General features: G+C 34.8%; 4 protein-coding genes across 4 annotated transcripts in view; 2 read left to right on the top strand and 2 right to left on the bottom strand.

The window, feature by feature from the left end:
* Window positions 1–8,057, bottom strand: part of SCAR (wiskott-Aldrich syndrome protein family member 3 SCAR) — a 33,382-nt gene extending 25,325 nt beyond the window's left edge. Inside the window, exon 1 of the mRNA XM_073088394.1 lies at window positions 7,828–8,057. The gene's annotated coding sequence lies outside the window, so the exon portion shown is untranslated. The remainder of the gene's footprint in view (window positions 1–7,827) is intronic.
* Window positions 8,058–8,709: 652 nt separating this feature from the next.
* Mvd (mevalonate diphosphate decarboxylase) lies at window positions 8,710–10,444 on the top strand. Its single transcript, XM_073088393.1, has one exon. It carries the CDS (start codon window positions 8,820–8,822, stop codon window positions 9,990–9,992), a length of 1,173 nt encoding a protein of 390 aa, XP_072944494.1. The 5' UTR covers window positions 8,710–8,819; the 3' UTR covers window positions 9,993–10,444.
* Window positions 10,445–12,111: 1,667 nt separating this feature from the next.
* Rack1 (Receptor of activated protein kinase C 1) lies at window positions 12,112–14,090 on the bottom strand. Its single transcript, XM_073088391.1, has 5 exons — window positions 13,905–14,090; window positions 13,404–13,612; window positions 12,912–13,118; window positions 12,529–12,780; window positions 12,112–12,386 (listed from the first exon to the last, which is right to left on the bottom strand). The coding sequence occupies exons 1-5, from the start codon at window positions 14,011–14,013 to the stop codon at window positions 12,201–12,203; spliced, it is 963 nt and encodes a 320-aa protein (XP_072944492.1). The 5' UTR covers window positions 14,014–14,090; the 3' UTR covers window positions 12,112–12,200.
* A 986-nt stretch (window positions 14,091–15,076) lies between these two features.
* Window positions 15,077–24,564, top strand: part of mts (protein phosphatase 2 catalytic subunit mts) — a 33,900-nt gene continuing 24,412 nt past the window's right edge. Inside the window, exon 1 of the mRNA XM_073089117.1 lies at window positions 15,077–15,358. Within this exon, the coding sequence (XP_072945218.1) occupies window positions 15,257–15,358 (102 nt within the window). The 5' untranslated portion in view covers window positions 15,077–15,256. The remainder of the gene's footprint in view (window positions 15,359–24,564) is intronic.

Raw genomic sequence — 24,564 nt, 5'->3', positions numbered from 1 at the left:
AATTGTAGATATGTATGACTATTGACTATATGGTGATCAATTACTGGTCAACTGGTCATATTGATGACCGACATTTGTAGGAATTAGTTTCAAGAGATTCCTGAACGTCTAAATTGTCTGTCGTTCGAGATTCGGCCCAGACCGATCTCACAATCTCATCTCATTGTATTTGTTTATCTTAGCACCGAATAAACAAATATTCAAATGAGTCGATGAAAGTTATAAACAGTCAAATATTACAAAGTAAATATAAACTGTATTCTGGCAACCAAGTCTTCATTTTAAAACACCCTATATTTGAGCTAAAATTTACGAGCAAAAATAAAATATGGCGTATAATAAATATCCGGAAAACACGTTTAATTAAAAAATATGATATTAAAATGAAAAATGCGAACAAAAAATATCAGTACAACGGTCACATGTGAAAGCATAAGAAAATATTTTTTATAATATGAAACCACAACAAGCAAATAATAAATGCAAGCGAACCACTTTGCTCCATTTGTTAAGGCTACTACTACTGTTTATTCATTTCTTCATCTGCATTATCTTAATTAAAAGATTTCTCATGTTTACTGCTGTACTAGAGACATATTAAAATAACCTATATTTTAAAAACACTATTGTAACAGCAATGTTAAGCACTGCTGTGTTCTGGTTTGAAGGGAGACGAACCCACTGTGTCGAAGTCACTGGTTCGACTCCGGAGGCACCACCTCCACACCCATTTCTGCCTAATAACAGCAGTGTTAACCGCTGCTGTGTTCTGCTTTGAAAGGTTGTAAGGGTGACATACTTTTCCGAGGCATTCCAGCTTAGACCTCAGGGGCAGTGGCGCATTTGTGGCTGAACTTGGGTGGGAATCTGGTCTTATCTCGGGTTGATTGTAAATGTCGTTGGGCGGCAGTAGCTTACTATGATTTAGAAAATGGCTAATGTGTAATAGTCTAATATTTTTTATTCATACTGCGATTTTCCACTCAAAGGGTTCTGGGTACGCGACATCCTCGCTAGCTAGACATCTCAATGTTAAAATTAGATTTCTGTACTGGGCCCCTTTATTTCAGAGTTCATGGTTCCCACGACACTGAAAACCTTAGTATGGGATTACGACAATAAAAAGCGTCGTCTTAAACTTTAAAGTTAGTAAGTACCTACTTTGCAAAAAGAGATACAGCTGCTATTCGGAAATAAAACCACAAAGTGATATCCATTGCGATGCCGCAGTGGAAAGTGTAACAAGTGCCTCGAACGGGGTTGTTAAGGTTCAAGAGGATCGACGTTGTGCTGAGAACGGGATCATGAACCTCGCGCAGGTTTTATAAAAAGAGTTCATGTTTACGGTTAGCAAATTTACGTTTTCGCCATTTATATTAGGGGGTACTGGCCGGAAGTATCTAAGTACTATTACGGTATGGAATTAAATAACAGTTTTAGCAGATTTGAGATCTGACAATTGTCTTTTATCAAATAGATCAAAGGAAATATATTAATCTGCCGTGCCATTTGGATTTAAGGATCCGACACCTTGTAGCTAATAGGCTGAATCATAAAATATAAAAACAAACGCCGACAGCCAAAGCTTTTGAAAGCTTACGAAAAGTTCGCAACCGTCACGTCAGTATTGTTGACACTGGGATGCAACTATCAGAATCTACAATATTATTAATCATAATCATCAACCCATTACTGTCCCAGCAGTGGGACAGTAATGGGTCTCCTCCAGAATGAGAAGGATTAGGCCATAGTCCACCGCGCGGGTCTCCTCCAGAATGAGAAGGATTAGGCCATAGTCCACCGCGCATGCCAAGTGCGAATTGGTAGATTTCTCATACCTTTCAAAACTTTTTTTTAAGAATTTTCAGGTATGCAGATTTCCTCACGAAATTTTCCTTCACCGTTTAAAGAAGTGATAATTAATATCTAACACGCACATAACTTTGAAAAATCAGAGGTGCGTGCGTGGGATTTGAACCTCGAACCCCTCGATCAAGAGGCCGAGTTTCTTAACCACTAGGCTATCACTGCTTATAATTATTAATATTCAACAAAACTACGCAAATTAAAAAAGCTTATTAATATTATAAATATGCAGGAAAAGATAAAAATAAATTTTAAACTCGGCGAAACTTAGAAACAGATATAAGTGAGTGGCTGATAAGCTGAATTTGCACTGAAAGGTGAATTATGAAACGCAGCGCCGGCAATCGAAAGTGCGACTCTTTAGAAAGCTTATAAAAAGTTCCTAAAAATTAACGCGATAAAAATTATTACATAAATAAATCTAGCCTAATAAAAATAGTTAATGATTACATAAATTTTGCAAATATTGAAAAAACTGACCTTTGTAAAACGGTGGTCTGTAAGACGTTACAAAAGCCCGTGTTCTTCATTATTCACAAGTGATTGAAAGGAATATTAGAATTTTGCTTTTTCAAATTCAAATTCTTTATTGCTGATTCTTATTTTCATAGGTCTTACAAATTAATGATAGTGCAAGCATGCACCCTGCTAGGGTATTGCAATGTAATATTTACAATTTTCTTTTTTAACATTGAAATATCTTTATCATTATTAAACAAATACCTCTTGTATGCCCCGTGATATGCAAATTCATAAGTAAAATTAATTTAACTTATCGGGAAGATTTTAATCGTAGTGACCGTATCCATTCGCGGTACAACTAACCGAACTAAATGTAACTTGATGTAACAAAATACATTTCCTACCTTCGATTTCCTGCCATCAAATGCAAAGGACCAAAAACGTGAGACTTGAAATCATATAAACATTTCAGAAATGTCATGTCATAAGTCTGAACACTGGAACACAAAAACTAACGCGGTTTAGTGAAAGTACGATGTTACTGCATAACTTAAGTAGAAGGTTAAGTATAATTAAATACATGAATTAAGAATGTCTTTGATATTCATGCGCGGAAGTTGCACGCATTGCGGATGTTTTGTTACTATTATGCAGTTCTGATTAATTTCAGTTTCGTAATGTATCCGTTAAAGTTTATTTATTATACAAAACAAGCTGAAAACAAACTGGCATTGCAACTTAAATATAATCTTGTCGGCGACACGTACAGCCCCCCGTGTTAGCTCAGTGACGCTCGTGTGTTACTTTCCTTATGAGGATTACAGCCTTATAGGAGAGTTTACAAACTCAAAAAGATATAAGTTGAAATGTTTTATACTACTGAAGTAGCAAAAGAGCATACAGTCCACCTCATGGTATTTCGCTACTGCCACCGAAGGACATCTTTATCTTTATCATCCCTAAATTAGAAAAAGTAAACTGTTATTTACATTTACTGACTACATTCCTACTTGATGTTGACAACAGAATCATTGCTACCCTTGAGGAATAAGTTGGAATGCCTCGAATTAGTAAGTTTCTCGTAACACATCCTTCAAAATAGAACACATCAGGAATAAACACTGCTGTTATTAAGCAGAAATAGTTGTTATTGCAAACAATAGCAAAGCTTACAAGATCTTTGTTTATCCCGATTAGTATAAACGCACGGCGCACATAAGCCCTAGGTTATTCATACTTTTTTATATCGATGACATAACGCTATTAGATATTACGCAATATTTTATTCACATCTCCGTAGTCCAACATAATGCTGAATGCATATCGAAGTGTAAGTCCTTTAGTCCGCGCATCATCGTCCTATTATCTGTATTGTTCTCAAACTGATACGGGCCGTGTCTCAAAATGAGATAGGTTAAGGTCGCAGACAATCGCATCCTGATGTTTTCCTTGTTTAAACAGTAATCATAGATTAGTAAAGATATTTCGCCGCCTTGAATTGAATGAAGCCACAAACGGCTTATTTTAGTAAGTTCTTTTTTTGAATTCTTGACAAATAAAAACATTTTTAGAGAAAATTTACGTATAACTAATTAATACTGCGTAATTTATGTAATAAATAAATAATTATTTCAAATATTTTAGGGACATTTTAGCACGGAGACGTGGCAAAACTTTTTTACGCAACTATATCAATTCTCAAAACTGGGTACATTTTCTTGTTAGGAGTGAGTAATCTTTACTAATCTATGGCAATAATAGAGTTGTCGTGTGAAACTGGGTTTCTCAATCGGGGGATTCGAATCATAATCACCACTGAGTTTTCAAAGTTATGTGCATTTTAGAAATTAGCTATCACTAGCTTTTAATCTAGGACGAAAACAGATCAATTTGCTCTCGCGAAACCCGTCTTATCCTAAAAGATGAGTCATCTTCCCACCAATGAAACGGTACTGGATTGACGATCGACGTTTTCCTTATAGTAAATACGTATAAGTACGTAGTTCGTCGTAAAATCATATCCCTTAGGTTTGAACTGACACCTAGTGAAGATTACTACTGGATTACCCTTCCTTAGATACGGACAAGAACTACAACAAAAAATCCAGTATCTACCAAACCGAATATTTAAAACGTAGAGAATTTTCATTTTGTATGACAAGCGTAGGTAATGGCACTCGAAAAGATACTCATAGATGCCAAATATAATTGGATTCATTGCAAATTCACTGTGAATGGCGACTGAGCAATTAGACGTGTCAAAAGCATCTTATAAATTTCACTTATGCCAATGAACTAGAGACTAGACGAAGTAATTATGCATTGAGAAAAAAATTGAATGCCAATTAGTTTTATTAGGCTTGATTTCATGAGGAATTTTAAAGAGTGAAACTGACATACGAATGGTGATGTAAGTAACTACTTTTTAGAAATAAACAACTAATACTTTCTTTTAGTTAATGTAATAGATTCTTTGAGACGAAGCCTATAATTTAGTTACGTCAATATATTGTAAATGCATATAAAGTATTCTACATTTAAAATGAGCTCTAATAAGAAAATCATACTATTTTTTGGGAGTCTTTGAAAAATTACCCTTAGACCAGATTAAAATAGCAGAATAAATAATATGGAAAATTATGCTTCATTAGATTTATCTATGTGTAATAGGTGTATGTGTCATAGTGTACATTGCATGTATTTTATATACTATATATCATCAGATAAAAAATTGGGGGAAATAGGACAAAATTTCATCATTATCATCATGGTAAGTGTTAACATGCATGTATAGTATACGAGTATTTAGTTATTACATTTATTACATCAAATGTTATGGTCACATTAAAATATTTTCAAAGAATATTTATCAGAAAACAAAAAGCTTGAATATGATTACTGAATATGGTTTGTGTTGCCTGAAGTTTTATGGGAGAAAGTGATTCATCACCCCATATCAGGGTGTATATGAGTCATGATTATTATAGTAACTGACATGGTTAAAATTTGCATATTGTTTTTATTCAGAACACATGTTCAATTAGAATGTTGAGTACCTCTTTTAGAACTTATAATAGTATTATGTGTCTTATTATTTGGTAAATAAAATGGCATTGTTCTAATTATGTAAGAAGTATTTATTGCTTTAAATATGAATAGGTAAGAACATTGACATCATTTTTTTTTTTTTTATAATATAGAAGTAGCAGACGAACATGCAGTCCACCTGGTGGTAAGTGGCTACTGCCGCCCATGGACATCTATAATCAACCTCAGATAGGATTAGATACTCCTACCTGAGGTCGGCCACAAATGCGCCGCTACCCCTGAGGACTAAGCTGGAACACCTCGGAAAAGTGTGTCTCTCTTATCACACCCTTCAAAACGGAACACAGCAGCGCCTAACACTGCTGTTATTAGGCAGAAATAGATGATGCGGTGGTGCCACCGGAGTCAAACCACATAAGGTTCTACCACCATCATTAGTGATACTCTACATACTTACACACTGTTTCGAACATTTTTGGTATTATATCTGGTATATTATACATTAACAATACTCTAGAATGTGATAATTTTCATTTATGTAGTTGGTATTAGGAAATGGGTTATTTCATTTATGTTGTGTTATAAGTGAAAGAACTTTCTGTGTTTCGACTTCCGAGTCATATCTTTTTCTGCCAGTGGTAAGCATTACTAATTTCTAGTTTGAAGAGTATGAAAAGTGAGACATACATACATATTATCTGAGTCTTCCCAACTTAGTCTTCAGGGCAGTGATGCATCTTTTTTCAAACTCAGGTAGTTTTATCTTATTGGGGGTCGATCTCGGACGCCATAGTCACTTAACATCAGCAATTTCAATATCATAAAAAATGTAATTTATGTAATAAATAAGCATAATGTTAACATAAGGTTAGGTTCTCACTCCTCTTTAGCAACATCAATAATCAACCCCAGATTATCTTCATACACTTGGAAATAATATAAACTTAATTCAAGCTCTGGAAACTAACCACAAAAAGCTCTATGCCCTTTAAGTGATCATAACTGTATTTCTGTATTGCAATACCAGACCAATGACAGCACCATTACTGCTACCAAGTAAAAGTAACCCATTTTAAACCAATTTTATAATCTGATTTGAATTTGTTATCCAACTGCAAGAAATACTGTTGTATAACAAATTCATGACAACAGCATGAAACTTTCATTGACATTCTTCGTAGCCAGCCACTAAAACATTAAATGATGCCTTTCTTTTCAACGCAACAGAATAATTTGTCTTTTTAAAACATGTTTTGTAGAAAAATGGGAAATGTGATGTTTTTTTTTATAATGCAGAAGTAGAAAAAAAAGGATGCAGTCCATGTGGCTATTGCGGCCGGTGGACATCAGTAATCCTGATGAGATTAGAGGCTACCAGAGGTTGACCACAGTTGCATTGCACCCTTCGGGGCTGGTTGGAATACAACAGAAAAGTATGTCTTCCTTACCACAACTTTTAAATCAGAATGCAGCAGCGCTTTACACTGTTGTTATTAAGTAGAAATATGATGATGTCACCGAAGTCGAAACAGAAAGTTCTATTGCCTTGAAATGTCCATACCGTACAATATATCAATTAATAAATCTTACAAGTTTTTTATTTATTTTATTACCTTATTTTATTCATTCTCGAGATAACACATTGATACAAAAAAAAGATTTGGAAAATTCTATGAAGTAACTATGTGGGGGGTCCACATTCTTCACATATTCATCATTTGTGTCATGTGTATATCACACATATGAAATATGAGGGATGTCTATCAATGATACAAAAATATAGACAGAATATAAACCAGTAAAAACTACTACCACTAATGAAACAATGTATTTATGTTTGTATTACATATTCAAGTGTTATGTCCTGGTAACACTAATATATTTCTGTCTAACAAACAAGTACATTATCTAAAAATACTGATTAGCAAAATTTCCTGTATGACATTAGTCTATTCAAACTGGAACTATTATTTTTATGACAAATATGTTTGCAATAAATACTACAGAATAAACAATAAACAAGGCGTAATTTTATTGTACATTAATATAGTACAAATAATTGTTTATATTCAAAAATGGAAAAGCAAATGCCAATTTCAATTTTGTAAAATGTGTTAACAATTTAACATTCTAATTAAACATTTATCAAATAGGAATCGGTCGTTAAGAAAATGATAACAGTCACTACGCCACAACCATCCAGGTGACAAATTACGAGGCTGACAATATAATATGAATGAAGTACGAATCATACATTGATACCACCTTCACTATACCAAGTCTAACGCCCATTAATACATATCGCAGCAAAGGGCATGGCTTAGTGACTGACATTAATAAATTATACACCTAGAACGATTAATAAATTTCACGTACGTAAATTCAGTGAGAATGTACTAAAAGCAAAGCCTATACCGCGAATGAGTGAAATACGAACAGAAATCTACTCACCCGATCCACCCAAGGAAGTCAACAATTACTCGTCGTTACAAACACACAAATCCTTCGTGTGATGTATCACACTTCGAAACGAACACACAACCAGATAGTTTCAATTACGAACGTATGAGTCAATACAATGCAGTCAATTCAAAGATATTTCACGACCACTGCCGCTATAACCGTGCCACAAAACGAAAATGGCAGCGTTGATATTCTTCAACTCAAAAAATAAATTTTAAAATGACAACACCAAAGTGCTGCCAGATAGCTGATTATTCCGGTGCTTGATTTCGTAGTTAATGATTTCTGTTTACAAGTTTGTTTAATCTTCTCTAAAATTTGTATGTTTGTGATTAAAATGTTAAAAAGAAAAAGGTTTACAAAATTTAATTATACTGAATGTTAAACATAGTTGATATGTTTTCTAAGAGGTAAAAGTTACTCGAAAAATACCTCGGACTAAATTGAGATAAGTCTGTCTGTAAGTCTAAAAGTCATAAACTGAAAAGTAAATATAATAACAAACGAGGTTCGTAGCTAAACTACGCAAATGCAAAATATTTTCTTATACATTTCATTCTGCACATACTAGATTGTTCAATACAAAAAAAAAGTCATAAACTCATAATATACTTGTATCATGTTGTGGGCATAAACTCTCGAAAAGTTTACAGCATAATATCCAGCTAGTCGCTAGTGTACGGAAAAGTATTGATTTATATGTTGTTGGTGCTTAAACTATAAAATTCTTGATAACAAAATATATTATACATTCTGTGTCTGTTTTGTGTACTTTGTCCATTAAGTCGAAAAGCAAGAAGTCGAGGCTTAGAAAAAGGTCACAACTTTCATGTGAAGATGTTGACGTTTGATGTGACATAATTTCTGACATTCGATGTCCAGCCGTCGTTCAGTGTTGTTGATACTGTTGAATTTGAAATTTTAGTTTACGTTTCAGTTAATACGCGAGTATTAAATTACCTTGACCTTTTTACCTCATCATGAATAAAATGAGTGAAATAATTACGGCAGTAGCACCTGTAAATATAGCAGTAATAAAATACTGGGGGAAACGTGATGAAAATTTAATTTTACCGTTAAACGATTCGGTCAGTGCTACTTTGGATACTAATATTATGTGTGCTAAAACTTCCGTTTGCGCCAGCCTGGATTTCACTGAAAACGAATTGTGGCTAAATGGAAAGAAGGACTCATTCACAAGTAAGAGAATCATTAATTGTCTTAATAAAATAAAAGAAATAGCGACCGAACAGAAGAGCGTTCCCGCAGACTTCTTAACTTGGAAGGTACGCGTTTGTTCTGAGAATAACTTCCCGACGGCCGCTGGATTGGCGTCTTCTGCAGCAGGGTTTGCGTGTCTCGTATCTGCTTTGGCAAAACTTTACAAGATTAATACGGATATCAGCGCTATAGCTCGGATGGGATCAGGTAGCGCTTGCAGGAGCGTTTACGGCGGCTTCGTCCAGTGGCATGCTGGTGTTGAAACCGATGGGAGCGATTCAATTGCGACACAAATTGTCCCCTCGTCTCACTGGCCAGAAATGAGAGTACTAATCCTTGTTGTGGGCGATACAAAGAAACACACAAGCTCGACTGATGGAATGCAGCTCAGTGTTAAAACATCTGCCTTCTTGAAACACAGAGTAGAACATTGTGTACCAAAACATGTGGCTAGTATTCGCAAAGCTATACAAGAAAAGGATTTCACTACATTTGCAGAATTAACTATGAAAGACAGCAATCAATTCCATGCAGTATGCCTCGACACATACCCACCATGTGTGTATATGACTGATGTATCATTTAAAATTGTTGAATTGATCCATGCTTTTAACAAGCAATCTGGAGAAGTGAAGGCTGCCTACACATTTGATGCTGGTCCAAATGCCTGTATATATCTATTAGAAAAAGATGTTCCTGAATTGCTTTCACTAATCAAACACATTTTCCCATCATCAAATCCTGAAACATTTGTGAAAGGTCTAAGTATCACAGAAGTTTCAAACCCTGAGTTGTTATGTAGTTTTTCATCTCTTCGTCAGAAAGAAGATCTGATTAAATATGTAATACACACAAAAGTTGGAAATGGACCAGAATTCATAAATGAATCTCATCTTTTAAATGGAAGTGGAGAGCCAATTCAGATCTCATAGTTTATATTTTTATAGATGTTATTTATTATATTAGGATTTAGGTTTGTGAGCATTTATTTTATATCTTCAGTATTGTTTTTCCATTCCAAAAAGTAGGAATTACTTATTAGTTTTAATGGTGTAGAAAAATATTAGACATACTTTTTATAAATAGTATAAATAGGAGATCCATACTACCTACAAAATTTTTTATGCATTAGTGTTTTGAGCAGTTTTAATGAGTGTATAAAAGGTGAAGGTATATTAGAAATTAATAATATTTGTTTTATTAATTCGCTTATATAAGACTATATTTAAAAAATGTAATCACTTGTTTTTTATAATGGTGTGTATGTTAGTATTTAAAAAGACATTTAATTATGAATGTATAATTAAGTATATAAGCTTTTATTTATTGGTGCTATATTCAAATTGCTATAATCATTATAATTGTTATCTATAAAATACCATGATTAAAAGTTAAAAATATGATTATGTGAATTATTATTTCAAACTGCAATTTTAACTAAGTAAACTGTTTGGTCAGTTAGTCACTCATGAATTAGGGGTAGGGAGTTACCCTTTACAGGAATATTTTTGGCAATGCACTTATTATGAAAGTTTTTGATGTAGCCTTAGGCTCAATTCACATTGCCGCGGAATGGAATGGAAGCTAATTTTTGCAAACAAATTCTGCATAGCATATGAACTTTATGTCAATTGTGACAAAATCCACAGACGGCGCCGACAGTTGTTTAGGGAATTCTCGAGAATGCGCGAGGATTCCCCGGAAAACGCGCAACCTTTTTTCGGCACGTATTTAGTTTGTACGTTCCACACATAGATAAGTGTTCCACAATTAAAGTTCATTATGCTATGCAGAATTGTTTGCAAAAATTAGCTTCCATTCCATTCCGCGGCAATGTAAATTGAGCCTTAGTGGTTAGTGAAACTAACCTTTTTATTCATAGGATAGGTTTTGAAGGTGGTAGAACCCTTTGTGGTCCGACTCCGGCGGCACCATCGCCACACCTATTTCTGCTTTTTAACAGCAGTGTTAAGCGCTGCTGTGTTCTGGTTTAAAGGGTGTGGTAAAGGAGACATACTTTTCCGAGGCGTTCCAGCTTAGTCCTCAGAGGTAGCGGCGCATCTGTGGCCGACCTCAGGTAGGAATATCTAATCCTATCTGGGGTTGATTACAGATGTCCATGGGCGGCAGTAGCCACTTACAATCAGGTGGAGGGCATGCTCGTCTGCTCCTCCTATATTATATTAAAAAAATCATCAAAATAAATTGCTAATAAATGTGTTGGAGTTATTTATCAATGTTCGAGCTTTAAATGCTTTGGTATCACAATCTACATTATCTTAACAACTACCTGTACTGGTATGTGGAAGTGTGAATTTTTAAAACTAGATTCTAAATAAATCTACTAGTTTAACTTTAAAATGTAATTTACTTATATATTTATGAAATATATCTATGTATTTTATTTTTGCATTCTCTTCATCTTTAACTACTAATGGTCCATTATAAATTGATACCTAGGTAAAATACAATTAATCACCAGTCTCATTTCTATCAAGCACTAAATTGCCATTGGTAAGACTGTTTTTTCGCTCTACGAAGCAACGAAGTGGCGTGCAACTGTCAAATTGTCTGTGTACTCCCCTGATAAAACAACCTGCTATATGCTCTACAGGGCATAGTCACAAATCATACAAACAGATCGTGGCCGAAAAAACTGTTTTTTCAACAGAGAATAGAGTTCGCCATAATAATTTGATTGACACAGGGATTGCTTTCTCATAGCTTGTACTAAAAGTGATATAAAAGCATGTGGGATAGCTGCCTAGTTTTTAAACCACATATTGACATGTGCCTTCAGGGTTACTAATCAATGTATTTATATTTGTTATTGTTGAGATTACCAATACTCAGATGTGTTTTCTATTTTTAGACAAACATGGGGAGTGGATGCCAAAGATCAATTATTACAAAAATACTATCTCGTTGACATCATACACTTTATTAACATAACAAAGAATTATTTACATAAACTTCCTATTGAGTAGGAATATTAAAAATATAACTTAACTTAGCCTAACTTACAAGGAGATCACAATAAAAATGCTAATATATTCGTCAAACAATTCCATTTATTTTTATACTAAGTCATACCTATGTAAGAGCACAAAAATAAATGAAATCTTTCCTTAACATAAAAGTTATCGCGCCGAGACTGAGACCTGCCAGACTCTGATAATGTTGTCCGAGTAGCCAGCAAAGAGGGTCTGGCCATCGGTGGACCAAGCCAGGGAGAGGCACGAAGGAGGATCAGACTTGACGTTTTGATGATTCTGGTTGATGATTTCTGGCTTGAGTTCTTCAACCATCTCCTTGCTTTCCAGATCCTGTTAAGAACAGTTATATTAATTTAAATATATTTCTTAAATAGATTCTGAGGTGGTATAAAGTTTGTTAGGTCAGCTAGTAATATACAAAGATTAAACTAAGAGTATGATTGTGTCAGTTGAATTTTGCCAAGTTACTTACCCAAATCTTAATGGAAGGTCCATATGCAGCACACAGCCAGTATCTGTTGGGGGAGAAGCAGAGTGCCGTGATGATGTCATTGTGGTCCAGGGTGTGGAGATGCTTGCCGTCATTCAAGTCCCAAAGCATGGCCTTCATGTCCTTGCCTCCAGACGCACACAGGGAACCATCAGGGGAGACAGTAACTGTGTTCAGGTAGCCAGAGTGACCGAGATGGTTAATCTTGAGCTTGCAATTGGTCAAGTGCCAAACCTATAAAGAAAAATGATTAGTTTCATAATTAAACCTTACTTTTTGTAATGATAGTATAAATTGGGAATTTAAAGACTTACAATAAGAGATCTTTCTTGAATGGATATGGCTAAAGTTAACAGAACACTCACCTTAACGGTACGGTCCCATCCAGCAGACACAATGATGGGGTTGGCATGGTTAGGTGAGAATCGTACGCACGACACCCAGTCAGTGTGGCCATCATCTTGGATGGTGTACTTGCATTCAGCAAGGGTGTTCCACAGCTTGATAGTCTTGTCCCGGGAGCCAGATACGATCTGACGGTTGTCTACTGAGAACGCCACTGACAGCACATCCTGTACAAATAAAAATTGTGAGAAAAATGTTTGTATTAAAATGTATTAAATATAATCAGTGTTAGGTAGATTTGGTTTTCAAGGTGCAATTGGTCATAATATACTACATTCTACAATACGATAGTGTTACTACACGACATGTAGGTACATGCTACAACTTACTTATCTGTAAACCAGTGTGGGCCAGAATCTTCCGCCTCGCAAAGGCACAACCACACGTCTTCTGCCTCGAAAAGGCGCTATACACTGACACAAACCATATGAAAACAACATGTTCTATCACACCTTAGTATGATCTTCAAAACGCCTAGTAGTCTTGCCCGCTGCAAGATCCCACAGACGCAGGGTCTTGTCCCACGAGCCAGATAGGGCGTAGTTCCCGTCACTCGAGAGCACCACGTCGGAGATGAAGTGAGAGTGGCCGTACAGACGCTTCTGCGGCAAGCCGTATGTAACGTCGTCACGCGTCAATTTCCACACGATCAAGGTCTTGTCTGAAACATATTTCTTGCGTTAATTTTAATCTTTACTATTGTGTAATAAATTGAGATAGCAAAATGATATCAGCCCCATATCCGCTTGCCGCTCAGGAATCGCGTGGCAAAGTTTTGTTTCATCACAATCGTAAAGTACAAAATATAATTTAAATGACTTACTTCTGCTCAATAAATATCAATATTACTTATCAATTGAAAAAAATACTTCTTATGAAAGCAGATGTAAAGAGATTACATGAGGTGTTGCCGAAATCGAGGCGGTAAGAATGTAAGCAAAATATGGCCTTACCTCGTGAAGATGACAGAATCATATCCGGGTATTTAGGGTTTGTGGCAATTTGGGTAACCCACCCATTGTGACCGCAAAGGGTACCCCGAAGTTTTAGTGTTTCCGACATTTTCCTAAACACGACGGACTACAACAAACCGACCACCGGACTCGCCTCGCAATAAAAGAAAGAAAGAACGGGTTTGTCAAATATCAATGACATGAACGAATGAGTATGAATGAAAGAATGAGAATGAATGAAGAAATCAATCTTTTTAATACATTTTTGCATGGCTACGGCTTCCTGCCTTTCAACCAAACTTATATAGCCATCATAACCTTGAAGTATAGACAATAATTTACATCACAGATTAAAATCATATACTCTATGACTAAATTAACAAAAACCGGGTTGAATATTATATTTATCAATATAATATCATAGGTTACTATACTCTTTGATTATATCTATTTACTTTGTGTTCAATTTATTGAATTGGTAAAATCGGCGCAGTGCTTATTAAATAATTACATATATTTACATTAGATTTAAATAGGCTGCGCATATTAAACCTTACTATAAAATAATCAACGTCAAAAACCAAAAAGTATTAAATAAAACAATAAAAAGTAAATTGATAGTTGAAGTTGACATTCCTCTTATTGCAAAAAATTTACTATTTTCTATCGAATTAAAGTTTTTTCAAATGTAATTAGATAAAACAAAAATATATTTTAATTATCAATAACTATTGCGATTAAATGGACTTTGCCGTAGAACCACCACAAACTTTATCCATGGCGAAAGCTAAAATCATACCCTCCACTACTTTTAAAGTAAGTCAAATTTAAGTTCTTTACAACATAACAATTTTTGTAAGTAAACAAACAATATTAAAGACTTTTTTTATATCATTTCATTGATCTCACATTTATGTAATATCTCTGCTTTTTATACTATTTTGATCGCAACTATAGTTGATTGGAATTTCGGATCTTGGAGTGATATATATCATGTAAAGTACCCGAACTAATGTCATTTACTATATATTAATGGAAATTAATATAAATTGACATATTAATTTTTATAAAGTTACGAAGAGCTGTTGTTAACTTTTTGTGAACGCATGAAATATTGGCATCACGCTGTAGTACCTTTGATTTCCGCTTGGGGGATTTTGTCGTTCTTTTGAACTGAACCAAATTGACGTCACGCAAGTAGTACCTACGCCATTTTGTAAGTGTCTGCTGTAGTCAGTATTTCGGGGCATAGTGTAAAATAGGAAATTCGCATGGTTTTGTGTACATTTCAAAGATAAAAACATCTCAAAACCAAGTTAACGTCTCGTACGTTAATTTCCCAGACTCAAAGTATGGAGGACAAGGCGTCGTTAAAGGAACTGGATCAATGGATAGAACAGCTAAACGAATGCAAGCAATTGACAGAAAACCAAGTGAAAACGTTATGCGATAAGGTAAAGCATCATTGTAATTCTTTATAATTGTAAGGATTCGTGCGGTGATCGATTCAGTTAGTAGTGTGTACGTTTGTCTAGGTTTGTGTGTAGTTATAGTTATGTTGAATGATTCATGTACCTACATTGACGATAACCGAGTCGAGATCGCGTATGTAGTCGGTTGGAGAGGCTACCAGTAGTTCGGTGGGTGATCGGTCTGGGATACAGTGGTGAGTGCGGAGTGGCGACTCCATCCCGGCTTTTGACAGCACCACACCCAGGTACCGATGCTAGTTCGGATAGATATTAGCCTAATTGAACCGGGGATATTTTTAGCCGAGCCACGGAAATGATGTTAACAATTATTCTCCATGATATAAACTTGTTTACGGTTTTATATTTATGAGTAAATTGTATGGGTGTAAAAACTTAACCTATACAACTAATGATATCAGTCATAACTAAATTCACACAATAGAATACTCTGACTCATCCAGACTGCCTTGTTATGGTTCTGATCTAAATGATTACCAAATTTGACATTTCATAATTTTACCTATAACATTTGCACAAATTTTCCACAAGATTGTGTGATGGTAAACAACAATATGCATTTTATATACTAATGATACATTAATTGCATAGGTAAAAAGATATTATACATCTCTTATAGTTATTTCCAATAATAAATAAAAAAAACATTACAAGACAAGTTTTTATCAAAGTTATTTTTACCAGGCCAATGTGCCATAGTTGGATCAAAATCAATTTTGTTCTATTTTTGTTTGCAAGTAGAAAGTGGAATCTAATTTTGTCCGATACAAAACATCTCATGCATTTATATCAATGTTTCTTATCAATTACTTTAGATCTTGTTATACAAAGATTCCTAGGTCAGTCTTCAACTTCTCACAAAGATACTAATTTAGAACCAATTATGGTACTATTGTACTTTTATTAGAGGTTTAATGATTGAAGAGACATAATATTTTGTTTTTTACTGGTAATCTTTACAATGGTCAAGTTACGTGAAATTCTCTCATTTTTTGATAAAATATTATCATTTTTGTTTATTAGAGTTAAGAGGGTTCTTATTAGGATGTGTGATATTTGTTAGTTAATTTCCAACACCTATTTAAACTCTTTATATCCTCATGTGTTACTCATAAACAACATTAATATATATGTTTGCTTTAATTATGTTACTTTTAATTACTGTTAATTGTGTATTAATGTATTATTTCTTGTTATACTAGTAAAACTAGATGTTTATCGACCTTATATAGGTTCTTTACTATTATCACTTGTATTTTCCACTAGTGGTAATGTTACAAATAATTTGTGTTTAACAGAATTGCATAAGCATTAAAAATATTTAGTTATTCTACATAATTGCATCTCAATTTGAGATTGAGGTATTATTTTCTAACTCTGAACCCTTTGAACTCTCTATGTTAGTAAATTTATCATATCTTGCACTTATTTCAGCATATTAAGCTGGAAAAGATTTGAGAGAAGTAGCAATACTGTTGCATCAATTTCTTTCATGGAGAAATGTATTAATTATATTTCTACAATCATGCAATACAAATAATATAATATACATTCTTACAGCTGACGATTCAAACTGCTACTATTTTTACATTTTCCCCAGATGGGCAAACGTTGTTCCATAATTTGAACTGTAAATATTATTTTTATTTCCATGCTAATATATTATATTGCATTTATTTCAATGACTTCCTTCAAGTCGAGTTATACAAGTTTTTGTATTGACCTTACATATAAAAGTTATGTTTTGCTGTCTTGAGCAAGTCTGACTTCACAACTCGTGCAAGATAATCCAATTTGATACTGTGTAAACAACCAGATAATGTTTCAGTGTCAAATTCAATAGACTCTTCATATATACTTGTTGTTACATGCACATTTGTCTCCAATAAGACTGAATATGTTAGGATTTATTGTTATTTGATTTATATTTTCTGAAACTTAACAAAATTAATTAAATAAATTAATGGTAAAGTTATGTAACATTCTTTGATAGACAAATTGGAAATATTTGTTTTGTCTACGGAATTAAATCTCATTATGGAGTAAAATCTATGCCTTTTTATATAATTGTCTATGTGGATTGTGAATATTTTTAGATTCACAAAATCTATCAAGTGTGTTTTTGTTATTGCTAAACAGATATGATAAAAATCTAATAGGAACCTTATCTGCTGTTTGATTATGATATGGATTAAACTATGATATTTATTGCACCCTAATATTTTACAGAAAGGGACTATGTAATATTTTTTCTATCATTGTTGTAAAAATTTCAAGTGTATAATTCCTTTATCATAGGATACAATCCTTGTTTGTTTGCTATTTTGCTTTTTTCAAATCTAACATGAAAGAAGTTTTATGAAATGAAATTGTAGACCAATTATTTAAATAAAAGGAATGTCATCCAGTAGTGTTAGAAGTGTCATAAACACCCTTAACTTTCATTGCAAACGAGTCAGACTGGTCATAAAAAGTTTGGGTATAAATTGAAATGGTCAAATTCGTCCGCGTCAAGGTCGCGCGCGAATATTGCGCGCGCGCTGGACATTGACTGCTCTTCCCGTTTTAATAAATTATTTCCATTTTTAAATCAATACAATTATTTCTCAGTAGTTGGAGTTTTTACGATGCTATTGTCATTTAACGATATTCAGTTTGTGTGCGTCGTGACGAAAAACAGCGATACGTTAGTCATATTTTTTTTTTATAAATTATAGGTTTTCCACGCAGATATATCTAATTCGAATACAGCACTGATGTTTGCTGTGATGTGCGTCTTAGAAAGAATTATCACTAAGATGAAAGAATGGCACAAGCCATTACGACGGCAACCCTGAAAGTTCACCTTAAAACTCTCAAGATACTTTGCATACTTTTGAGATAATTTATTAGCTTTATGACTGTGAATGTTCGATGGCGTAATGTTGGCACTGATTCTCCAAATCCCGTGGTTCCGGTGTTATTCTCGGAAGCAAATTCGTTATAGGACTCCCTATGAGTATAAAGGGTAACCTACTTATGGTTGTTAAGTATGTAGTAGGAAAGAGTCCAAAAACACGCGACTCCACGTACCTTTTATATTTAGGAAGTTTCTTTTAGAATCCCAGTAATGGATCGAACTTTGTATTGACAGTGATTCAGGACGGATAGACGTTGATTTGATTGTTTACTTCCGATTAATTGTCGACGTTACGTTACTTCGTATGGACGTATGTATTCAATGTACTATTACATAGATTTCCGTTCATGTCTCCGCTTGATGTATTTGACCCGAAAATCTTTTGTATTGGCTTTCCAATGACGATGAAATGAAGCACATACGCTTAAATCTAATCTTCTAAAAACGTAACATGTTTTTAGCCTTTTAGCCTACCTATGGTATGAAAATTGATCCGCTATTCTTGTCGCGCGTGTTTATTGCCTTAGTTCCTTTGCGACCCATATGTGCGTAGTGCGGATGAAACGATAGGATGCAAGTGGCACGCATGCGAGAGGGACACGCGTGGGGCTATTAACACGCGCGACAGGAAACGCCCGTAAATTACAATAATTCTAATTCTATTTATTACCTTTTGTTATAAAAGTGTAGGCTTCATTTTTATACATTTCTAAAGATAGCCACTTGAAAGAAGGTGTAAGAAATCTGGCAAGTGTGTTCTGCGTGTTTCACAGAATTTATTGTTTGTTTCGATTTCTCGTCGAACCGCGCACGGCCACGCACTTTACAGTTATCTCTATTTCTAATGTGTTTTATCGATTGTACTTCCGACTGGCATTTCGCTTATGATACTGTCAGGGTAAACTATACCAGTTTCTGTCGAATGGTCGACATATGATCATGATCGTTATTGAAAATTTGAGGACAAATCAAAAAAATATGGCCTAAACTCTTTTCATCTATGGAGAAACTCAAGCTCAGCAGTGGGGATGAGTTGATTGTAAATAGAAGGAGTTAACATTGCTTTACTTTGCTATTGTATTACCATTTAGTTAATTAGAGAATTATTTAAACACAAATAACGCGACTGCTGAAAAATATAACCTATGTATAAATATAACTCCCACAATTTAGATAAATCTAACACCTCATATGGTAAAATCCGTCAAGCCCTTTGAACTGCAGGACTAACGAAAAATTAGATTTACATACATATACATATACTAGTGGTGCCCGCGGCTTCGCCCGCATTTTAAAGGAATAATATGACATACATAAAACGGAAAATTTACAAAAAGTACCTGCATTGGAACGACAGTGGTGCTATCTGTCGAAAATTAGTCTTACCACTCTTACCAACTCCCTAACCCTCGTGGGCTCTTGGACAACAATTTTGCTAAAGATTATCACTTGATTAAATGCATAGTTTCCGAATCTATAACTACTTACGCATTAAAAATTATTAAAAAAAAACCTTTTCCCACGGACTAAATTGTGAATATAAACCATTCTCAAGTCCCCTTGAACACACACAACAAATTTCTTCAAAATCAGTCCAGTCGTTTAGGAGGAGTTCAGTGACATACACACGCACATAAGAAATATATATATATATATAAAGATTTCTATATACGCTCGAAAAACTTTACTCTTCGCAGTCGGGTAAAAATATATTTAAAGCTCGTCAGCCGTTTTACAATTTTGTAGTTTAAAATGGGTTAAATTCTGCATACTTCTAGGTTTTTTTCCGGTGATTGTTAGGCAACGGTTGAAAATGCCTCGAAAGCCGAGAAAACATTTATGCAACGGTTAGTTATTTTTGCGTTTATTTTTATGGACTATGTTATTACTGCGCATTTTATTTAACTTTTCATCTGGTAACGTTCATAAAATAATTTCTTATTTTACGTTTAAATTGAGAAAGCGTATAATGCAGGGAAAATGTATGCAGCTCTTGAATATGAATAAATTATTATATTTTAGTTTTCGTTATGTAATAAATGAAACGAAGGTTATTATTGTATTTTGGTTTCTGTTATGTAACAAACGGAAGATAGATATTTTAAGTCGGAGGTAATATAAAAAAAATGTTTGCAATTGGGATATGGACGCTAGAAGTCAAAAACTTTGTGGATCGGAGGTTGTATGCCTTTTTTGGAGTTTTCTGTCATTCAATCAGTGGTGTTAAGTTAAAGTATAAAGCATTGTCTTGTCTTGTTCAATTCGCTTGGTTATTCATAAAACGAAGATTACGCGAGTCATTTAAAAAATGTGGTTCATGTTTTTTAGAAGTTGACTAAAGCGTATTGTCGACCTGCCGTCTAACGCACTTGCCTATTGAAGCAAGTCCTCGTGGAGTCATTATTTTTATACGCTACTTTTTACTGTTAAGTTGCAGTTTTTTATGTTTTGTTTTAAAGTATTATTCTACATACTATACGGTCTTTTATCATCATCAACCCGTAAATGTCTTTGTGCTGGGCAGTGGGAATCGGTCTCGTAGATTTTTTTTATAAAATTCAGATAACAAATGAGCTAGTGGTTTTTTTTTTTATAATTATACCTAAACGATAAGTAGCAGACGGGCTACTTGATGGAAATCAGTCACCGTCGCCTATGGACATTTGCAACACCAGAGGAGTCGCCAATGCATCGCCGGGTTTAGAGGAGAGCTCTTTATACACCATTTTGAAGAGCCCCATGTCTTCATGGTTCTTTGATGTTAAGTGGTCACTGTCGCCCACAGACTAACTTAATATCGAGTATGGTTTCAACCTAAATGCGATCATATATGAATTATCACGGGCATATATAAGTACTGGTAGCCTTGTAATTATATAAGACAGCCGGCAACCACACCCTTCCACTAAAACGCAAGGGCTGCTTCACGCAAAAAATAAGCGTGACATGGTGCCTACCCAATCTATTGGTCTACCGTCTTTCAAAAACATTTACTACACATACATAAAATTGTAGAATATTAGCTAGCAGTAAAACATTATGCGCGGATGCCACGATACACAGCGAACACAATCAGCCTCCGACGCCGGGGATCGGGAATTAAATAATACCATGTTACGTCAGTCGTTGCTTGATGGCTTTATTGTAACTGTGGATGGGGATACGTAGTGTTATGCGCATGGTCTGTTTACACAAACATATGTCTTGCACATGACGACTTGCACATATGTTCGTTTTATTACTCGGAAAATTAATAAAAAAGAAAATACTGAAAGAACTGTATGTTCTTTCTATTATGTTATATATAAAATTCTCGTGTCACAATGTTAGTTACCGTACTCCTCTGAAACGGCTTTACCGATTTTCACCAAATTTTATATGCATATCCAGTAGGTCTGAGAATCGGCTACTATCTATTTTTCATACCCCTAAGTGATAAGGGTTGTTCACCCTTAACATTTTTTTTATTTATATGGCAACACGACGTTTGCCGGGTCAGCTAGTTCTATATACTAGGACTAATTTCGGTAAGCAATGATATATTTGAAGCTGCTAGAACCAGAGTGGCCTAACTGCATTTTAATGACTTTTGACCTATCTGTATTTTCGTAATTTAAAGATGTTGCACAATGTTACTTTTCTCCATATTGTAAATCATGTTTTTGTAGTTAGGCTACTTTGGTTCTAAGAGACTCATTTTTTATTATACATGTCATAAGTTGCCAGGATATAGGGAAGGGCGACCAGCATACGATGCGAATATTCTTTATAGAAGTTTTTTTATATGTCTGTGTATTTTGTAAATGTATTTATTGATTTATAGTTTGCGTATTTTATAAATTACACTAAAATTTACCTTTTTATTAGGGAGTGTTTTCCAGTCATGCTCTTAAACTGCTAGTAGTTTACCTAATGTATTCAAATCTTCATCTTTATATAAAAAAAAAAAACTAATAAGTTTTACGCGATGCTCACTGACAGTTAATTATACTATTAAAACGAAGGTTCGTATATAATTTACAAAGTATAATTTGACTTGTTACTTGTTCAAGGATGTTTGCTAACAATTTGGTGGATTGTATCCTAATAAAGCAATCATCTTTGTAGCTTACTTGACTAAAGTAAAAATATACTTAAATATTAATTTAAAAAAATCTCAATCGGGAAAAGGATGGTACGGCCGTGCCGCTTCTTTTGGCTCGACTTGGCGGAGGCACTGCCGTGCCTCCAGATTCTTAATGACTAGAGAATATGAGAGACTGGTAATAATTTTGCGATATAACAGATAGAATGCAAAGGTGGTAGAACAAGTATCGTTCGACCGGGTAGGTACCAACGGCACACCTATTTCTAGCGTAAAGAAGTTCTTGCGTTCCGGTCGAAAGTGTAAATGTCTGCTGATATACCTATGAGGCGACCATTTTAGTTCTTGGAACTGACGCATCTGTGATTGGTTGCATATAGAACCCCTTTACTGTATGGAGTTGATTGCATTTGCATGTGCAGGGGCGGTTGTAACTTACACAGGTGGTTTGCAAGCTCGTTTGCAACTTCAATTTTCGAAATAAATGACAGAGAAGCAGAACAAAACTTGGCGGATGATACTTTTCTTTGTGATTGTATGATTTCTAGAGATCGTAACTAGATCAATAACCGGTTAGGTGGATGGGAGGCGTGAGCGTTCCGATGGGCTCTAAAAGAAAATAAACTATAATGTTCTCGCACTATAGGAGCATCTTATCTAAAACAAAATCTGCATGATCTCTTTCCCTGTGATCGGTTTTCTAAACATCGTAACTGGATCGATAACCGTTTAAGACGTTTAAGTGGATGGGATATTCTAGTTCTAAAGTTCCGATTTTGCTTAAAAAGTATTCGGGCCAGTGTAGCCCCATATCAATCTAGATTTTGCTTAAAAAGTTCAAGTATTTGGGCCTATACATATATTATTGTACAAGTATATGTAGTTGTCTACTTTACCGATATTACTATATTTGACACGGCATCTGTTTGCTTTGTTCGATTTTATACGTCATGCACCGTGCTAAATTGCATATTGTTGTCACTGATCTTTGATTTTCCTTCGATTTATTGGAGCATTGTTACCACTGATAGCATCTATTATTGCAGTTGTATGCCAGTCAATAAAATGCACTTTATGTGCCTTTTATGTGATAGAAGTAGGCACAATCGGGCGCTTATTTCTGTCACCTGATTTAGATCAGTTACTACTGCCCTTGGTCAAATGCGTCCTACTTTGAACTCTAAATGACGGTAGAATCATTCGTGGTTCCAGCTATGTACTACGGCCAGTCCGCTACACCTATTTTTGCCTAATAACAGCAGTGTTAAGCGCTGTTGCGTTCTACTTGGAGGTTGTGGTGAGGCCTAAGGGAAACATACTTATCCCAGGCGTTTCAACTTAGTCCTTGGGGATAACAAGTAGCGACGCATCTGTGGTCAATCATAATCTTAGCTGTTGTTGATTATAGATGTCCAGGGGCGGCAGTAGCCTCTCAGGTGATGCCATACACTTGTGAGGCTACTGCCGCTCCTTTGCTATTTAAATATTATAATAATACTTTGCTAAAGTCGAGCTTTACGCTTAGCTCAAACTTACTGCCATACAGTGTGAATAAATGCCACACAGCCGTCGTAATCGAACCTCAAATAATTCTACCACTTACTACTTAAATGTGGCCTTTCGTATCATTGTTTCTACATTAAGTTTCGCTTACAAATCTCCACTTTGTCGATGGCGCAATGTTTACTTCGCGATTTCCTAACGTTTTCGTCAATATCGTTTATCAAGCATATACATTTTATTTACAATTTGTTTAATATAACTTAAGGTTAATCCTTACAAAACTACTCCAAGAAAGTCGATAAGAGCAGAGATTTGTTCACGGGCTAAGTGTGTCAAGGGCGTGTAGCCTTTAGTACTGGTGTGGAACGACCGCGCCAATGTTGAGGGTATTTTTTAATTGATAGCGCAAGACCCAGTTTGTTAGGGTCAGTTATAGTTAACCCTTTCTAGCCCTCGTGTGACCCGACTAGAGTAAGTAGGCTGTTTTTATGTTGCGTAGGAATATGCTTCGGTATAAAATATTATTTTTTTAAGCGTGTAAATAATTACTCGTCAAAATAATATTTCTTTTTCAATTTGTGTTTACTCTCTGCTTTGTATAGGTATTTCTATTCAGCAGAACATTCCGTTCTCATCCAATGATGGCCTGCTGTTTTGGTTCGGTCTTCCAGGCCCCCGTTCGAG

Source organism: Epargyreus clarus, unplaced genomic scaffold (assembly GCF_041222505.1).
Source record: "Epargyreus clarus isolate Ecla_fem2 unplaced genomic scaffold, WU_Ecla_fem_2.2 ptg000027l, whole genome shotgun sequence".
NCBI classification, from domain to species: Eukaryota; Metazoa; Arthropoda; class Insecta; order Lepidoptera; family Hesperiidae; genus Epargyreus; species Epargyreus clarus.
The sequence above is the reverse complement of the archived record's forward strand: the minus strand, read 5'-3'. Positions and strand labels throughout refer to the sequence as shown.